At 40.3% G+C, this 20,470-nt stretch overlaps 1 protein-coding gene and 1 long non-coding RNA gene across 3 annotated transcripts in view; one reads left to right on the top strand and one right to left on the bottom strand.

Moving 5' to 3' along the window:
- Positions 1-20,470, bottom strand: part of LOC310715815 — a 121,957-nt gene that overhangs the window by 31,221 nt on the left and 70,266 nt on the right. The window lies entirely within an intron of this gene.
- The window catches only part of gpc6a (glypican 6a), a 168,785-nt gene that overhangs the window by 96,428 nt on the left and 51,887 nt on the right, over positions 1-20,470 (top strand). For both annotated transcript variants that reach the window (XM_083522379.1, XM_083522380.1), the window contains exon 4: positions 15,235-15,400. In XM_083522379.1, coding sequence (XP_083378505.1) covers positions 15,235-15,400 — 166 coding nt within the window. The remainder of the gene's footprint in view (positions 1-15,234; positions 15,401-20,470) is intronic.

Below are 20,470 nucleotides of genomic sequence, written 5' to 3'. Positions count from 1 at the left end.
AGAATGAGGACATGTTTAGAGTGATAGGGTGGTTGGAGTAATGGCATGTTTGGGAAGAAGGAGTGGTTAGAGAGGAATATTGATCAAGGAGGGTGAGTAACAGTGAGAAGTGGCAGGATTATTGTAATTGGTTGAGGTAGATATGATGAGAGGGACAGGATTATATTGAAGGGAAATTATGATTATGCATACACTCTATCGATACACCTTTAATTAGGAAGGAGTATAATTGTTACTTTAACGTTAATAAAAAAAATGCATTTTCTTGATTGAACTTTGATTGTTTTTTTTCAGTGTATCATTTCAACAAACACATACACAAACAGGCGTTAAAAGGAGCATTGGGAAACGAGCTCAGCGAGGATATATGGCCGTGGCAGGAAATGTTGACAGATGAGATTGGCCGTAATTGGAGTGCGAGACCATCGGCATGTCCATCAATCACACGCTTGTGCGCCGCCGTTCTAAGAGTGTGCGGCGTTTGAGTTGCACACGAGAGGATAAACACCTCGGGATAACTGATGTGTATGCCATTAGCATAGTCCGTCCTGAACAAACACACAAAAGAGATTACACGTTGCTCGTTTTTGCTTTGTGAACAGCATTAGTGAAATGCAAGCTAAGGGCTCTTGAACTGAGGCGCTTAAAACACCAGAATGTTGCTGGTTCAAATCCCAAAGACTTAAAGAACAGCTCAAAGTATTAGCCTGCGTGACACTCAAATAATTGTTTCGTCTTTCTTTCTTTCTTGATCTTAGCCTCAATCTAAAGTCATTACAAACATTAAATAAATGTAGTAAATAACAGTGTGAGACTGATGTGGCTTTAGAGGAGGAATTACAGCGGGATTAAAACCTAGCTCCTGCTTTTAAGTCAAACACAGGGAGACTTGACTGTCTGTTGTGGATTATCAGGAGGATTTGCGCTTCGTGACGTCGTAGTGCACTCAAAAGCTTTAGTGTACCCAACGGTAATGTGACGATTTGTGGGGATTAAATTGTTGTTTGTTTAGTTGCTGTCAGACTCAAACAGTAGAAATCAACTGTTTTTGTTGCTGTTGTTGCCCCACTTCATGTCAAATCAGAGGTCTATCCACACCCACTGACAGCTTCTGTCAGAAGCAAGTGAAGGTTTGTTTTGCTGCTAAAACAAGGTCAATGAACGGCTTTAACTTGTAATCATAGTGGATGACGATTCATTCCAGACAGCAAGAATGGCATCCTGGGCAGACATGGTATCGGTAAAATGATAGCGTCTCAGGAAAGAAAAGAACATTGAATAATGCTGGAACCTTGGACAAGGATAGTACAAGTACCTTGTCCAAGAATGTGATCTTGGTCAAGGGTGGTACTTTGGATTGAGATGGTATCCTGGACAAGGATGGTATCAAAGGCACACAAGATGGACAATGATAGTATCTTGAATAAGGACCAACAAGAACTATCTTGAATATGCCTGGTATACTAGAATAAAAGGTCAGGTCAAAAATAAATGGCATCCAGGGTAGTTGGGTCGTCCTATGTAACTAGGGGAAACATTTAAATTCATGTGGATTTTCCCTGGAAAATTGATTCCAGGGGGTCCAGATCCACCCAAAGTACACCTACCTGTCCAGTCATTTGTTTTAGTCTGTTGGCTTTAATGCCACTGCCCCAGCATACTACTATCTAAAATACAAGGTGGTATTAAAGTTTTCTTGATTACAAGAAAGTTCTTTATTTATCTACCATCGCACACTATCACCTTTAAAATAGTTCCTGCCAATGCTTGAATGTGTCCTGGAAGTCTTCCTGATTTTTCATCGTCTTCCAGCGATGTTTTTTGGCTATTGTAGCATGTGTGCCACCTTAAACGATATGTTGCAGCATCGCCGTATGTCATGTTTATGTGGCGGATTTGCACATATGTTGCACATTCATTTGCACACATTTGCATCCCCCCTTCCCACTAGAGCAGAATCTTGTCTGTAGATGGGATGTTTAAATTGTACTTAAAAATCACAGGCGTAGAGTGTAAATAGGAAACAAGATACTTTGTGGAGGAACCACCTTGTCTGACACATCCTAAAATCCTAAAATAAGAAGCCTTGGACAAGGATAAGGACAAGTTTCTTGGACATAAAAAAATGACTTGGATAAGAATAGTATTTTGGACAAGGACAGTAATTCTGATATTCAAAATGTACAGTGGGTACGGAAAGTATTCAGACCCCCTTAAACTTTTCACTCTTTGTTATATTGCAGCCATTTGCTAAAATCATTTAGGTTCATTCTTCTTCCTCATGAATGTACACACAGCTCCCCATACTGACAGAAAAACACAGAATTGTTGACATTGTTGCAGATTTATTAAAAAAGAAAAACTGAAATATCACATGGTCCTAAGTATTCAGACCCTTTGCTCAGTATTTAGTAGAAGCCCCCTTTTGATCTAATACAGCCAGGAGTCTTTTTGGGAAAGATGCAACAAGTCTTTCACACCTGGATTTGGGGATCCTCTGCCATTCCTCCTTGCAGATCCTCTCCAGTTCTGTCAGGTTGGATGGTAAACGTTGGTGGACAGCCATTTTTAGGTCTCTCCAGAGATGCTCAATTGAGTTTAAGTCAGGGCTCTGGCTGGGCCATTCAAGAACAGTCACGGAGATGTTGTGAAGCCACTCCTTCGTTATTTTAGCTGTGTGATTAGGGTCATTGTCTTGTTGGAAGGTAAACCTTTGGCCCAGTCTGAGGTCCAGAGCACTCTGGAGAAGGTTTTTGTCCAGGATATCCCTGTACTTGGCCGCATTCATCTTTCCCTCGATTGCAACTAGTCGTCCTGTCCCTGCAGCTGAAAGACACCCCCACAGCATGATGCTGCCACCACCATGCTTCACTGTTGGGACTGTATTGGACAGGTGATGAGCAGTGCCTGGTTTTCTCCACACATACCGCTTAGAATTAAGGCCAAAAGGTTCTATTTTAGTCTCATCAGACCAGAGAATCTTATTTCTCACCATCTTGGAGAACTCCATGCGGGCTTTCATGTGTCTTACACTGTGGAGAGGCTTCCGTCGGGCCACTCTACCATAAAGCCCCGACTGGTGGAGGGCTGCAGTGATGGTTGACTTTCTACAACTTTCTCCCATCTCCTGACTGCATCTCTGGAGCTCAGTCACAGTGATCTTTGGGTTCTTCTTTACCTCTCTCACCAAGGCTCTTCTCCCCCAATAGCTCAGTTTGGCCGGACGGCCAGCTCTAGGAAGGGTTCTGGTCGCCCAAACGTCTTCCATTTGAGGATTATAGAGGCCACTGTGCTCTTAGGAACCTTAAATGCAGCAGAAATCTTTTTGTAACCTTGGCCAGATCTGTGCCTTGCCACAATTCTGTCTCTGAGCTCTTCAGGCAGTTCCTTTGACCTCATGATTCTCATTTGCTCTGACATGCATTGTGATCTGGAAGGTCTTATATAGACAGGTGTGTGGCTTTCCTAATCAAGTCCAATCAGTTTAATCAAACACAGCTGGACTCAAATGAAGGTGTAGAACCATCTCAAGGATGATCAGAAGAAATGGAAAGCACCTGAGTTAAATATGAGTGTCACAGCAAAGGGTCTGAATACTTAGGACCATGTAATATTTCAGTTTTTCTTTTTTAATAAATCTGCAACAATGTCAACAATTCTGTGTTTTTCTGTCAGTATGGGGAGCTGTGTGTACATTCATGAGGAAGAAGAATGAACTTAAATGATTTTAGCAAATGGCTGCAATATAACAAAGAGTGAAAAATTTAAGGGGGTCTGAATACTTTCCGTACCCACTGTATATAAGACAAATAAATGGTATATTAGACAAGGTTGATATTTTGGAAATGAAAGGTATCTAGGACCAGAAGATTTTCCTGAACAAGAAAAATAATTGAATCTCCTAACAAGAAAGGTATCCTGCACTAAGAAAGATGTGTCAGACAATAAAGTGTTTTGGACAAGGACAATATCTTGAAAATAAAACGTATTTTTTGACAGGGAGGAATTCTTGAACATGGAAGGTATCCCTGAACAAGTTCTTATCCAAGACAAGATCTTGGATAAGAACAATACCTTGGACAAGGACAACATCTTGGACATAAAATGCATCTAAGACAAGCATGATATCTTGGACATGGAAAATATCCTGGACAAAAAAAGGGTATCCTGAACAAGGACAACCATGGTTTTCTGCTAACAAAGTAGGCATCATTCACAAGGAAGGTATCCTGGAAAAAAAGGGTTTGGATTAGGTCAGTATCTTAGACATGGAAGATATCTAGAACAAGAAGGGTATCCTGAACAAGGACAAGGATGGTATCTTCTGACAAGGATGGAATACTAGACATAGAAAGGTATGCCGGACAAAAAAAATTGTCTTGGACAAAATCTTGGATGAGGACAGAATCTTAGTAGGTATCTAGGCAAGAAGGGTATCCCCAACAAGTACAACCACAGTCTCTCCCAACAAGGACGGTATCCTGCACAAGGAAGGTATCTCGGACAAAAAGAGTCTTCTGCATGAGGGTTATCATAGTTGAAATTTATCACATCAGTATAACACTCTGGAAAAAAAAGGAAAAATTCTCTAGATGTCCTTCAGCAGAAATAATTCAGAGTGGAGTTAGAACAGCGTTAGTGTGATATTATTTTATGGAGGACATACTCGGTGAGTGTCAGTGCTTTAGGAGGCCTACAGGCAGACACGAGCTGCCTATTTAAATATCATTCCCACACACACACACACACACACACACACACACACACACACACTCACTCACTCACTCACTCAGAAGTCCCACACTGTCTCCTGTATGTCTGTATAAATCGTTGACTTTAAAGGCAACAGGGGTCCAAATGTCCGAGTTCATTAGAAGATTTCATCATCCTAATGTCAAACGATGTTTCCCTATACTGGCATGGTGCATTCTGATTGGCCGAGAATGCAATAATAAAATGGCAAACGGAGGCCTGTATATTGAATAAAGGGTTTGTAGTTTGGGACACGTTCACATTGGATCGGGACAATAGTTTATGGTCTTGTATAATGAACGCTTTTTACCACCACTCATATTATGTTATAAACTTTCTTTCAGCTTCTCCCATTAGGGGTCGCCACTGCAGATCATCCGTATTCATGAGCCGCATGTTTGATTTGTCACGTTTTTGTTTTTTTTACACTGGATGCCCTTCCTAACGCAACCCTCCCCATTTATCCAGGCTTGGGACCGGCACTAAGCGTGCAACCCTAATGGCTGGGGTTGGTTCCCTGACCGGGGATCGAACCCGGGCCGCAGCGGTGAGGGCGCCCCATCCTAACCACTAGACCATCGGGAGCCTACCCATCTTATATTATAATAATCACATTATACTGTTTACATGCTGTTTTGCACCTCCTGATTGCTGCACATCGTACATCGGTAGGTTCTGGAGGAACGTTTGTCTCATTTCACTGTGTACCACGTCAACTTTATATGGTTGAAATGACAAAAGCTTCTTGACTTGATTAGGGGTGTTTTCGGATTGTGATAGTCGACTATGTAGTGTATAGAGTGTGTGGGGTGTTTCTATTGAGTAAACTAGCCAGCTTGCTAGCAAGTAGCCCTCATGTACACAGTCTATTTCTGGACTTTTTCACTAATTAGCGTTAATAATATGTAATATTCTAAGACACCGCATGTGTTCCGCACTCTCTACGGGCCACATCCCAAATCAACAATCTTAATCTGTCTGCTTCTTTGTTTGTTGATTATGTGACGTTCCCCTAAGGTTAGCCGCGGCATTGCGCATGTCGTTTTGCTACGCCGACACGCGGCTTTGTGCACCGGTTTTGATATTTGGGACACAGCCGAGCCGTTTCCTCTTCTCTCTCCTGGTGATAATACGACACCGGGAGGGTCTGTGGGATCAAACACGCCGCCGCACGCCTTCTCATCTGTCGCTGTTTGACCCGCGCGACACCGGATCGCATCAAGTGGCAGGAAAGGCACGAGCGCAAAGTCGCGACACACGCACAAGCACACAAAAACACACACACACACACAAACACACTGAGATAAAACAGGCCTCGACGCTAAACATGGAACGTGAAACGTAGAGTCAGATACGAGCACAAGATGTGCATTAATGCACCCCAGAAACGCCATTTACACCTCTGGCCTGCCAAATGAAATTCTCACCGAGAGGGAAAACAGGTTCCTGTAAACATTGCAATATCTCCCTCTCTTAATCGCTCCCCTTTTCTCTCTTCATCTCTCTCTCTCTCCATTTCTTCTCTTTCTCTTTCCATCTCTCCCCCTCCATTTCTTTCCTTTCTCCATATCTTTCCCTCCATGTCCTTCCTTTATTTCATCTCTTCATCTCTCTTTCCATTTCATTCCTTTCTCTTTATCTCCCTCTTTTTATCTCTGCCCCACTCCCTTTTTTTATCCAACTCTTAATTTCTTTCCTCTCATTCCATCTCTCTCCCCTACTCTTCCTCTCTTTTCTTCTCCCTCTGTTTATCTCCTACCCTCTCTCTTTCTCTCTCTCTCTTCCGCTATTTCTCCCTTCCTCCCTCCCTCTTTTTTCCCCTTCTTTCACTTGTTCTCCTCATCTCCTTTTTCTCTATCATAATCTCTCATTCTGTTTCCCTCTCAATCCCTCTCTCAATCTCACCCCATCTTTCTCTCTCTCCCTCTTTTTCTACCGCTCTCTTTCACCCACCATTTTCTCTCCCTCTCCTGTCTGTCTGTCTTTCTGTCTGTCTGTCTGTCTGTCTGTCTGTCTGTCTGTCTTTCTGTCTGTCTGTCTGTCTGTCTGTCTGTCTGTCTGTCTGTCTGTCTGTCTCACAGAATAAAATCTAGGTCACTTGCACAGATTACCTAAACACTACATCACCCCAGCAAAAAAAAATAAAGAAATACAAAGATAAATAAAAAACAGGATTAAGAAAAAGGAGGTTAAAATGGAATGGCTGGAAATATACATAAAACGATTTTATTAAATGGATATAGCAGCGAGTTTTTTACTTATATTGTAGTTTGTTCATTTCTATCTATTTATTTTTTATTTGGAATTTATTTTTTGATATTTGATAGTAGGTTTAATATCTGATAGAAATATCATATCCCCTTTTGCCCAATATACTGTATATATAACAATCATATTGATATTATTATTATAAGTGACAGGGCGTTATTAATGTTAACTAGCAAAACACTCCGTTGGTACCAATGGCACGCGGTGGTCTTTGGAAAAAGGGTGGGTTTGTAGGTGGAGCTTTTTTTTTTTTTTCTCGCAAGGACACGTTTCTTGTTAGACATAATAATGATGTCAATTACCGAAATAGATTTGAGTCTTCGAACGACACTAGGCTGTTTCTCCGACCTGAGAACGAGCCGTGGGATCTTCAATGTGAGAGAGAGAGAGAGAGGGAAAAAGAGAGAGAGAAAGAGAAAGAGAGGTTCAGAGATGGAGCGAAACTGAATTACCACTTCATTCGGAGACGGCTGATGAAAAGCGAGACTGCGGGTCTGAGTGAAGGAGCGGCGGCCGAGCGTCTGCGCTCCTCCATTATACGCACGCCTCTTTATACACACACCCTGCTTCCTCACACTGATCTGTATGCAGCACACACTCGGACTGCTGATAACACACACACACACACACACACACACACACACACACACACACACTGAGTTTTAAGAAGAAGGATGATGGAGTGTGACAGGACAGAGCCCTGAGCTGAGCTTTTAAAGGAACCGTTCGGCTAAAAATTCGATCCTGAGCAGTGTGGTTTGGTTTTGCGCTGCGATCCTAATGTTATATATGTGGGCATTGTAGACCATACAGTTCCTATTTGCTCTTATAATAACCTTCACTCTTCTCTGAAGATGTTCCACGGTGGTAGTAAAGTGTTGGTGAGGTGAGGAGGCCTGGGGCGCAGTCAGCGTTCACATTCATCCCAAAAGTGTTTAATAGGGGTTGGAGCTCTATAGCAGGAGATCTTCCACTCCAACCCATGAAAAGCAGATCTTTATGGAGATGGCTTTGTGTACAGGGGCATTGTAGTGCTGGAACAGGTTTTGGGTCTCCTAGTTTCAATCAAGAACCACAGATGGCTCAAAAATTGGGTGTCACAATACTTTTGGCCAAATATACTGTATATATATATATATATATATATATATATATATATATATATATATATATATATATATATATATATATATATATATACAAAACCATTTAATATCACCTTCATAATTTTTTTTATCTTTCTTTCTTTCTTTCTTTCTTTCTTTCTTTCTTTCTTTCTTTCTTTCTTTCTTTCTTCTTTAGGTGCACTCTTTCATACCTTCAGCATATTTCCCTTTTTTTTTGCTTTTCCTTCTTGAATGTTTCTCTTTCTTCCTTTCTTCTTTCCCTTTTTTTCAATTTCATTTTACGTGTCATTTTGACATAAAATTTCATTGTTTTTGTTTTAGCAATTTTTTTCTTTCCTTCTTCATTAAAAAAAATAAATAAATAAATATATATATATATATATATATATATATATATATATATATATATATATATATATATATATATATATATATTTCTATCAAATCCATATTCATAAATCAATTTCATAAATCCATAAATTTTTTGCATGTGTTTTATATATAAAATATATATTTTCCTGTACTGCCCTTTTTCTTTGTTTCTATACTCCCAATACTTTTTTAATTATTTGTTTGTTTGTTTTTAATAGGGGGGATGCAAAACATGAAATTACTTGTTTATTAACGCAGCTTATTATTATTTTTTGTGAACGTCAACAGACAAATTTTTTTACAATTTTGTAATTATACAAAATTTTGTAATTTTGTAAAAATAAATGCAATGCACGTTTTATTAAATCAATTAATTTGATGAATTGTTTCGATTGGCACATTTGTTACACACTATTTGGGTAATACAGATGTGTATACAGTATATAAGTGTGTACATTTTTTAAAGATATGTTCAAATAATTTTTTTATTAACTTTAACAAATGTCTGCATTTAAGTATTAATTCGCAAATGTATTAATTCGTTAATTATTTTTTATAAATGTCTTCATTCCTTCCGTCCTCCATTCACAACCCCGATATCTGGAATTAAAGACCGCAACGGTTCTGTACCGTTACGCCGCTAATTCTAACGTCATTTCCCTGCATTCAGACTTTAAGCCACGCCCCTTACCTGCATCTGATGCTTGAGTGGAATCAGCGTTATTCAGCTGCAAATTGAAATGTATAGCTGTGTATCGGATGTCTCAGGTGTCTCATGCTGACAGATGGAGCGCTGACACAGAGTCACTCGTTTAGCTCTGCCAGCTCATTCGCTCTGTCGCAGCGAAGCCGCTAACCCGTTGCCAAGTCAAAGGCCGTTTGACTCCTGGCTCTAATTTGGATGCAGATAAAGAAAATGGGATCATGCACAGACACAACATGTCTGACTCAGGAGGAGATCAGTCGGGGTTTACTTCTTCCTGTCTGATGCCTCGAGACATTTAGCATTAGCATCAACATGTCTTCACTTCCCGCTTTTTGGCATTACAGACTTGTGTGTATGTGTAACACTAAAGCTGTGGCTCAAGGCTAGTAATAAATGTGCTGGGATTTTGGAGTATGGATAATCATGTGTATAAGTGTGTGTGTACAAGTGTGTGTGATAGGGTGGGATGGTGTTCTCATTAGTTTTTTTTTCCTCACAGGGAATTGTGGGACTGCGCACAGGATGCTGAAGAAATCACACCGTCTTAAATGTCACCTATTCCCTATTCCCTAAATGTACTGGCCTCTCAAATGTGCTTCTTCCCTTTTATGGCAAAAACAAGGAAATAGCTAATGTAGCTAATGAGCAAACAGCCACCAGATTAGCTTCTAATATTAGCATCAATCCAAATTGAACCACATAAACACCATTGTTTTTGGGTGTGTCCCAAACCACATTAAACACCACTCTCAAGTTAACTGTGGGCATGTCCAAAACCATTAAACCATTATCGGTCCAATGCGGGTGCGTCCAAAACGACACGGCCTTATACATTGTATATACCACATAAACACCATCATCTACTATGGATGTGTCCCCAATCACATAAACACCACTATTAGTCAACTGAAGACGTGTCCCAACCCATATAAACATCACCATCAGTCTATTGAGAACGTGTCCCAAACCACACACCCTTATACAAAGTATATTTTACAGAAACACTATCATCAGTCCACTTTGGACATGTCTCAAACTACATAAACTCCACCATCAGTACACTATGGACATGTCCCAATCCACAGAAACACCACCATCAGTCCACTATGGAAGTGTCCCAAACCACATAAACACAATTAATAGTCCGCTATAGACATGTTCTAAACCGCATAGACACAATCATTAGTCATTGGACATGTCCCAGTCCACATGAACACTATTTATTTTTTTTGTCTCAAACCACGTAAACACCATCGGTCCAACGTGTCTCAAACCGCATAATTACCATCATTAATTTACTGTGGACGTGTCCCAAACTACATAAATACCATCAGTCGACGATGATCACACACCCTATGCACTTTATATTCCACATAAATACCATCATTATTCCACTATGGATGTGTTCCAAACCACAAAAACACTATAATCAGTCATCTGTGGACATGTTCCAAACCACATAAATACCACCAGTCCACGATGACCATGTCCCAAACCACATAAACATTGTCATCAGTCTACTGTGGACATGTCCCCAACCACCATCATCAGTCCACTGTGGACATGTCCCAAACCACCATCATCAGTCTACTGTGGACATGTCCCAAACCACCATCATCAGTCTACTGTTGACTTGTCCTAAACCACACACCCTATACAATTTATATTCCACATAAGCACCATCATTGGTCCAATGTGGACGCGTCCAAAACTATATTAAACACCATCATTAGTCTAGTAGGGACATGTCCTAAACCATTCAACCATCTACTGCACTATGCAGTGAATACGATGGGATTTGGGACACTGTGTTCATGATCTTATTATGTGACCTAAATTCATACACTGTGACATTCCCTTACACACACACACACACACACACACACACAAACACACACACACACACACACACACACACACACACACACACACACACACACACACAATAATTCATATAAATTACATGAATATCAAATAGGAGAGAATGAATGAAATTCTCGGCTCATCCTCACTCGCAGCATGGTTTATCCTCACTACGCTGATCAGATCACAGCCAAACTGCACCAAATCTCACAAATGTGTGTGTGTGTGTGTGTGTGTGTGTGTGTGTGTGTGTGTGTGTGTGTGTGTGTGTGTGTGTGTGTGTGTGATTATGGATTACTGTGCCTGGTTGGATTTAGAGTGCGACACACCGGTTGAGGATTTCAGTCCATCTGTAGAACTTGGAGGTGCATCTCCATGTCCTGCAGCGTCCCTGTAGTGAGGACGGGAGTTTTCGCACAAGGCTAGCAATCCCGTATCGACAACGCTAGCCAAAACGAACTAACGAATCAAACAAACAATTCTGAGAGGATTTTGAATCACGAACAATATTTACGTTAATTTCTCCAGGGCTTTAGAGGGCTTTCTGGATTAGCGACATTAGCAACTTTTGTAGTTGTGTTAATATCCACGTCAGATTTCGATGCTAATGTGAAGCTTAAGCCAGTGTGTCAACTCATATTTATACCCCTGTGAAACAGGAAGTCAAGGTTGATCAATTGCATGTCCCTTCTCCTAAAATATTGATGGTAATATCATTTAGGTATATTTTACCTCACAGGGATGCCAATAATTATGGCCACACATAATAATTGAGCTGGCAGCCATGCTAGCACTTTTACATTCTTTTATCCAGACAGTTGAATAGTGCAGATTAGCATCGTGCCCACTGCATTCAACGCTATCATCAATCCAATGTGGACCACATTAACACCAGTCCATGGTGGACATGTCCCAAACCACATCAAACACCATTGTGGACAAGTTCCAAAACACATCAGACATCATTAATCCAATGTGGACATGTCCAGAATTGCATCAGACAACACTAAGAAGTCCACTGTGGGCATGTCCCAAACCACATAAGTCATTGATACAATGTGGACATGTCCTAAATCCACATCAAAACACCATCATTAGTCCAATGTGGACATGTCCCAAACCACATTAAACACCATTGTGGACAAGTCCCAAACCACATCAAAACACCATCATTAGTCCAATTGGACGTGTCCCAAACCACATTAAACACCATTGTGGACAAGTCCCAAACCACATCAAAACACCATCATTAGTCTAATGTGGAAATGTCCCAAACCACATTAAACACCATTGTGGACAAGTCCCAAACCACATCAAACATCATCTTTAAACCAATTTGGACATGTCCCAAACAACATTAAATGCCATCATTACTCCAATGTGGACCTGTCCCAAACTACATCCAACACCATCATCAATCCACTGTGGATGTGTTCTGAACCACATGAAACAGCATCATAACTCCAACGTGGACATGTCCCAAACCACATCAAAGACCACCACCAGGTTACTGTGGATGTCCCAAACTACATAAAACACCATCATAAATCCCATGTGGACATGTCCCAAACTGCATCAAACACCATAATTAGTCCAATGTGGACATGTCCAAAGGCGGTAATATGTCTGATTTCTACACTGAAGGAATGTATATATGTATTTCCAAAAATGTTTTAGCCAGTAGCTAACAATAAAATCTGACCTGATTTCTGCTGTAAATTTGAAATTTGTAATTCTTTCATTTTTATAGTTACTTTCTTTTTTTCTTACTTACTTTCTTTTTTCTCAGTCTGTCTATCTGTCTGTCAAGAGATTGCGTCCAATATAAAATTACTCGTCAATCCTCGCGTGCCAGGGTTTTAGGGAATGTAACAGCATTGTCAAGATTTCTTGTCCCTCTATAAAGACAGACAGGATAGAAAGAAAAAAAAACGAAAAAAGAGAAAGAGGGATGAGTGATAGCTGACAGTAAGGGAGAGAAAGAGGAGAAAGACGTAGTTAGTTATATAATACACTCAGCACTCTAACACAAGACACGAGAGAAGTAGCAACAGAGAGCAAGAGAGAGCGAGAGAGAGAGAGATAGAGAGAGAGAGATGGGTAGATGTGAGATCAAACAGACGGGGACAGGATGTGTTTATCTTAGCGCACCGAGGTGTGCCGCGACTAACACGCTCCGCTTCTTGTACTTTCAATTACACAGCGACGGCTAACACGTGTAGCGCGACGTGTGGCGAGTAAACGAGTGAACGAGCAAACGATGACAGGAAGGACAAAACTGACACACACACACACACACACACACACACACACACACACACACACAAACACAAACACACTGTGTTGCTGTAAACTAGAGTGAGCCCAGGAGGACACTGTGCTAACATGCTAAACCGGCGCTAATAAAGAGGCTTCTGGATTTTTCTTTTCAGGTTAATGCTCCAACTGCTGTCTGCTTCACTCACTTTCTGTAGTGCTCACTACTCCAGAGACTGAAACAGTGTGTGATAGATACATTTGTCTTTAATTGGGACAAACAAGCATGTCTTTCAGTGGGACAGGTGGGTCTTCCTCTGAATTTGGACAAACTGGTGTGTCTTTGAGTTCGACAAATGATCGTGTCTTTCTGTGGAAGAGGTGGGCATGCTTTGATATTGGACAAATGGAAGTGTCTTTTAGTGGGACAGGTTGGTGAGACTTTCAGTTAGACAGATGTCTTTGGGAAAGACCGATGGGCATGTCTATGAATGGGATGGGTAGGTGTTGATGAAGACAGATTGAATTTGGACAAAGGGATGTGTCTTTAAGTGGGAGAGGTGGGTGAGTCTGAGTGGGACAATTGTCTTTGAGGAAGTCTGATGAGTGTGACTGAATAAAACAGGTAGGATAAATGTGTCGTTAACTGTAACAGGTTGGTGTTCTTGATAGAGACAGATTAAACTTGAACAATCTGTTTCTTTGAGTAGGACAAATATCTTTGAGTAAGGCAGATATGTGTGTCTTTGAATGGGACAGGTAAGTGTCTTTGAAGGAAGCAATTGTGTGCCTTTAAGTGAAACACGTGGATATGTCTTTGATAAAGACAGATGAGTGTGTCTTGGAGTGGCACAGGTGGGTGTGTCTTTCAATGTGGACAAATAGGTGTGTCTTTGAATGAGACAGGCTGGCATGTTTCAAAGGAGGACCACTGTGTGGATGTTTTTTTTTGTAATGGGACAGGTAAATTTTTTATCTATAAAAGAAACCAAATGTTTGTATCTTTGAGTGAAACAGGTGGACATAATTTTAAAGAAGACAGATGGTGTGTCTTTGAATGGGACAAGTGGGCATGCCTTTAAATGGGACAAATTTGTTTATTCAGGACATGTAGTTATGTCTTTGTGTGGGACAGGTGGGCGGGTTGTTAAACAAGACAGATGGGCATGTCTATGAAGGGAAAAGGTGGGCATGTCTTTGAGAGAGGCAGGTGGGCATATCTTTGATGGAGGACATGTCTTTGAGTGGGACAGGTGGCCCACTTTGGGGGAGACAGGTGGGCATATATTAGATAGGTGGGAAAAATGTCAGAAAAGTGTCAGAAATAAATAGAAATAGATTATTTATTGAAGATATACACATGTGGGACAAATGGGTGTGTCTTTGAGTTTGACAGATGGGTATGTCTGTGTAGCACATGGGCTTGTCTAATGGACAGGTGGGTGTATATTTCAGTGGGACCAATGGGTACGTTTTCAAACAAAAAGTCGCCTTGTCTTCAATTGGGACATATGGGCGTGTCTTTATTTAGGACAAATGAGTATGCCTTTGACTGTAAGAGAGTTTTTGACAGATAAAGGTGGTTGGGGATTCCCCTTTGATTGGGGACCTTCCCTTTGATTGGGGATTCCCCTTTGATTTGGGATTCCCTCTGATTGGCTGATCAACTTTGCAAATCTAAAACTTTCAAACACACATTTTCGATTTTAAACACACACACACACCACTAAATGCTGTGCATTGGCAGTCACTTGCAGACCACATCTCCGTCTCTGTCTCAGCCTCACACCCACCAGCCTCTCCAGCAATAATCCGCAGTGGAATCTAATCAAAAGTAACTGATATTATTACACGTGTCCCTCAAACCCGTTCTTCATTTCCTGTCTGCAGGTGAACGTGTCCCCTGGCTGCAGTAAGGCTCTGACGCGGATGTTCTACTGTCCGTACTGCGGCGGCTTTGTGGACCTGAAGCCCTGCAGGAGTTACTGTCAGAACGTCATGAAGGGCTGCCTTGCTAATCAAGCCGACCTGGACCCCGAGTGGAACGTCTTCATCGGTAGCTTCCCTCATTCTCTTTCTGCTGTTTATGTTTTGCTAATGCCATCTCATGCTAGCTCTCTTACTCATATCCATACCACCAGCCACATAGGTGGATCTGTGCTTAGCTCATAAAGGAGAACTTTGCTAGCTAGCTAGCTCACACTAAATGCAGACTAAATACGTAACGTCAAATGCTCAGGTGTCCACAAACTTTTGTGCGTAGTTACAGGAGGGATCGGAGTCGTCTCAGTGCTGAAACACTGAGGCGTGTTAACACTTTTTTTTCCTGTTCTATCTTTTTTATTGTCTCCTTTGTTCTGTGACATTTCAGCAGATTTTTCATTTTCCCCGCTATCGATTTTCAATCAGGGTGTCTCTCGTTCGCGAAAAAGCCATCGACCCCGACGCAGCTCGGTCACGCTGCCGCCGAGAATCCGTTTGTCTTTTGAATATTTATGTGTGTTTGTGTGTTTGAGTGTGTGTGTTTGCGTGATGTCGTAATGTCGTTCCTAAAAGCCGATCGTGACATTTAGCTTCCGGATCTGTTGATAAGGCCTCATTGATCGGGCCATGCTCCGATTCCATCCTTTTTGCTTCTGTGTGTGAGTGTATGTGTGTGTGTGTGTGTTGTGTGTGTGTGTGTGTTGTGTGGGGTGATTAAGGGAGCGGCCTAATGGAACAGCAGCCTGTTTGTCTATCTGTTTGGTTAGTGCGCAGTCTTTAGCCAAAGTGGAGACCCTCGTCTACTCATTGGACATGAGAGAACTTGCAGCGCTTAATTTCGGAAGTAACCGTTTCCTCTTGTTGCAACTTACAGGAACACATGCTCAGAAATAATGTGTATCAATCAAGGTTAATGTTACAGGAAGAGGAAATGGTTAATGTTGTGTAAAGAGGTAATAGTTAATGTTGCTAAAAGAGGAAACGCTTAATGTTGCTCAAAGAGGAAACGGTTAATGTTGCTGAAAGAGGAAACGGTTAATGTTGCTAAAAGAGGAAACGGTTAATGTTGCTAAAAGAGGAAACGGTTAATGTTGCTGAAAGAGGAAACGGTTAATGTTGTGGAAAGAGGAAATTATTAATGTTGTGGAAAGAGGAAACGGTTAATGTTGCTAAAAGAGGAAACGGTTAATGTTGCTGAAAGAGGAAACGGTTAATGTTGCTGAAAGAGGAAACGGTTAATGTTGTGAAAAGAGGAAATTATTAATGTTGTGGAAAGAGGAAACGGTTAATGTTGCTAAAGAGGAAATGGTTAATGTTGTGGAAAGAGGAAACGGTTAATGTTGCTGAAAGAGGAAACGGTTAATGTTGCTAAAAGAGGAAACGGTTAATGTTGTGGAAAGAGGAAACGGTTAATGTTGCTGAAAGAGGAAACGGTTAATGTTGTGGAAAGAGGAAACGGTTAATGTTGCTGAAAGAGGAAACGGTTAATGTTGCTAAAAGAGGAAACGGTTAATGTTGTGGAAAGAGGAAACGGTTAATGTTGCTGAAAGAGGAAACGGTTAATGTTGTGGAAAGAGGAAACGGTTAATGTTGTGGAAAGAGGAAACGGTTAATGTTGTGGAAAGAGGAAATTATTAATGTTGTGGAAAGAGGAAATGGTTAATGTTGCTGAAAGAGGAAACGGTTAATGTTGTGGAAAGAGGAAATTATTAATGTTGTGGAAAGAGGAAACGGTTAATGTTGCTGAAAGAGGAAACGGTTAATGTTGTGGAAAGAGGAAACGGTTAATGTTGTGGAAAGAGAAAATTATTAATGTTGTGGAAAGAGGAAACGGTTAATGTTGCTGAAAGAGGAAACGGTTAATGTTGTGGAAAGAGGAAATTATTAATGTTGTGGAAAGAGGAAATGGTTAATGTTGCTAAAGAGGAAATGGTTAATGTTGTGGAAAGAGGAAACGGTTAATGTTGTGGAAAGAGAAAATTATTAATGTTGTGGAAAGAGGAAACAGTTAATGTTGCTGAAAGAGGAAACGGTTAATGTTGTGGAAAGAGGAAATTATTAATGTTGTGGAAAGAGGAAACGGTTAATGTTGCTAAAGAGGAAATGGTTAATGTTGTGGAAAGAGGAAACGGTTAATGTTGCTCAAAGAGGAAACGGTTAATGTTGCTAAAAGAGGAAACGGTTAATGTTGCTAAAAGAGGAAACGGTTAATGTTGCTGAAAGAGGAAACGGTTAATGTTGCTGAAAGAGGAAACGGTTAATGTTGTGGAAAGAGGAAATTATTAATGTTGTGGAAAGAGGAAATGGTTAATGTTGCTAAAGAGGAAATGGTTAATGTTGTGGAAAGAGGAAATTGTTAATGTTGTGGAAAGAGGAAATGGTTAATGTTGCTGAAAGAGGAAATGGTTAATGCAAAAGAAAAATAAAACAGTAAATGTTATGGGAAGGGGAAACGTTTAATGTTGATAGAACTGAAAACTTTACTGTTTTCACTTCTCATAGCTTTAATAATTTCTAAGTACAGAAAATGTCAGCATTTAATGTTCCAAAAAGTTCTAAATGTCTACAGTTGAACAGTCAATACTTTGAGGATGTTCAATTAAAAGTTCAGTACCGTTCTTTTTTTTTTTTTTTTTTTTTTTTTATTTACTTCTTTTTAGTTAGTAAGCAATCAGTTGTCTACAAGTTAAAAAGTCAGTAGTTTAATGAGTATAATAATAATAATATTATTATATTAATATTAATAATTTTAGTATATTATGATATATTATATATTTTTTAATATTTATAATAATAATAATTATAACATCATAAAGTAAAAAACACTTCTTAAAGTTCCACAAATAAAAAGTCAAAATTTAAATTGTCAAAAAACAAATTGTAAAAATAATACTTTAATAACTTACAAATAAATATATATATCACTACTTTGTGTTCTACAAGTAACAATGTGTATTTCAGTCATCTACTTTAAAAAATATTCAAAATAGGTTCTCAAGTTTCCATGAGAAAAAAAAATTAACTGAAATTGTGTGCAGTTACAAAGTCATTAAAGAAGTAGCACAAAAAAATTCGTGCTGTAGTACAGTTAAAAGATTTTGCGGTAGTTTTAATAGCAATTTATATATATTAGTATTTCGATTGTAGTTTAGTATTGCTTTCTTTAGTTGACATTTGTCTGTGGTTTGGGACGGAGCCCGTCAAACAAGTGCTCGTGTCTCGTTATCTCTTTGTGTTCGAAGACAACAGAGCACAAGTGTGTAGGTCTAATCCAGCGGAAATGATCATTGATTTCTGTGCCGGAAAAACAGAATGCTGCTCGTTCTGAAAGCGTCTCGGCGGAAATTACTCCTACTCCATTAAAGCCGAGCCATCAGGAAACCGAGAAGCGTAAATGACAAAGTGTGTTTTCTTCGGCTGTTCTCCTGTAAAAACATTCGAAACTTGGAGACAGCAGACAAACGTCAGTCTCACACACACACACATACACACACTAACGTCGGGCGAGAATTATCCATGCAGGATGGGTCCAAAATGGTACTTCCTGTCGGATCCCAATCCTAGAACAGAGGTCACATCTATGACATTCATAACTCGCTGGCTAATAATAAACTGCGAGGAGGGACCACACATTTCTTCCAATTTGAACAAGTGTGCACTCCAACAAAGGCGGCTCGTGTGCGGTGGGACCCTTCCTTCATCTCCAGCCTAAAACTGACAGCACAGACATCCCTGTGTGTCCAACAATAAATTAATAAACCCATTAATCTCGCCGGCCGCGTTTTAAACGGAGCGGCCGGAGGGCTAAATGTGTCTGTCTCTGTGGGCCGCGTCCCGATCCGCCGCGCCTCCGTGCTAAATAGCGTGCTGAAAAGTATGTCGAACTCTTGTGGTAATTACACCTGCGCGTTCTATTTTAACTATTCGCCGCCGTAGTGCGGCGCTCTGGGACGCAGGCTAGTTGCCGTGGTAACCGGAGAGGAAGCTTTTTATCGTAGCCGCTAAATGTTGCGTTCGACTGGAGGCAGAAAGTGAGGAGAAATAGGAACCACGTGCCGAGTAATAATTGTATAACGAAAAAAGAAAGAAAGAAGAGAGTTATAATAGGAGTTCATTAATTAAAGGAGGATTAATAGGAATATTAAGACGAACAATAAGCTATAGGGGTAATTATTGGAATAATAAAAACAATAATAGGGGTAATAGGAATAATAATGAGTGACAGGAGTATTAATTGGAGTAGAATAGTAGGAGTAATAGAAGTAATAAGTGATAGGAGGAATAAAAGCAATTTGAGTAATAAAAGGAATAATAATAAGAGTAATAGAATTACTAATATGAGTAATAGAAGTAATAATTGGAGTAATAAGAGGAATAATAGGAGAAATAAAAGTACTAATAGGAGTAATAATTAGAGAAATAGATGTAATATGAGTAATTGGAGTAATAAGAGTAATAATAAGAGAAATAAAAGTACTAATAGGAGTAATATTCAGAGTAATAGATGTAATATGAGGAGTATGGGAGAAATAAAAAGAGAAATCATATGAGTAATAGTAGTCGTAGAAGCGAGATAAGCGATCATAACGGTGATGACGGAGTAATGGGAGTAATATGAGTGATAAGATTAATAATAAGAGTAATAAGAATGAGTAAAAATATGATCAGCAGGAATAATAGGAGCCATAAGAGCAATATTAAGAGTAATAGCAGTCATAGCGTTGACGCCGTACGAGTGATGCAGCTGTACCGGCGTTCCCTCTCTCGGTCTTCTCCTTTAGCCTCCGTCAACTAAAATAAACACGCAATCAGCCAGTAATGACGGCGCGGCTCTAATGGAAGCCTCTGATCGTCCTACACGTTGCGTAGGTGATGTACCACGTCAGTCAGCGCTCTCCACACATCTCTAATCACCCGCTTTCCTTCATTACTCATCTGCAGAAGTGTTTCAAGAAATGAGTAGTGCACAGGCCACCGTAGATCTTGGGGCCAGAGTTTCAGTCGGAGAACGAGGGTGGAAATTATTGCTTATTATACATCCTGTGACATCATCAGTCCGCGCCATTAGACCGCAAAGTAATTAAAACCCAGCAGGACGGTTTACACGCTCCCATCTCACCGATATGAAGATCGATATCGGGCG

This window comes from Silurus aristotelis (assembly GCF_946808225.1).
Source record: "Silurus aristotelis genome assembly, chromosome: 20".
Taxonomy (NCBI): Eukaryota; Metazoa; Chordata; class Actinopteri; order Siluriformes; family Siluridae; genus Silurus; species Silurus aristotelis.
This window is presented reverse-complemented; position numbering and strand designations above follow the sequence as displayed.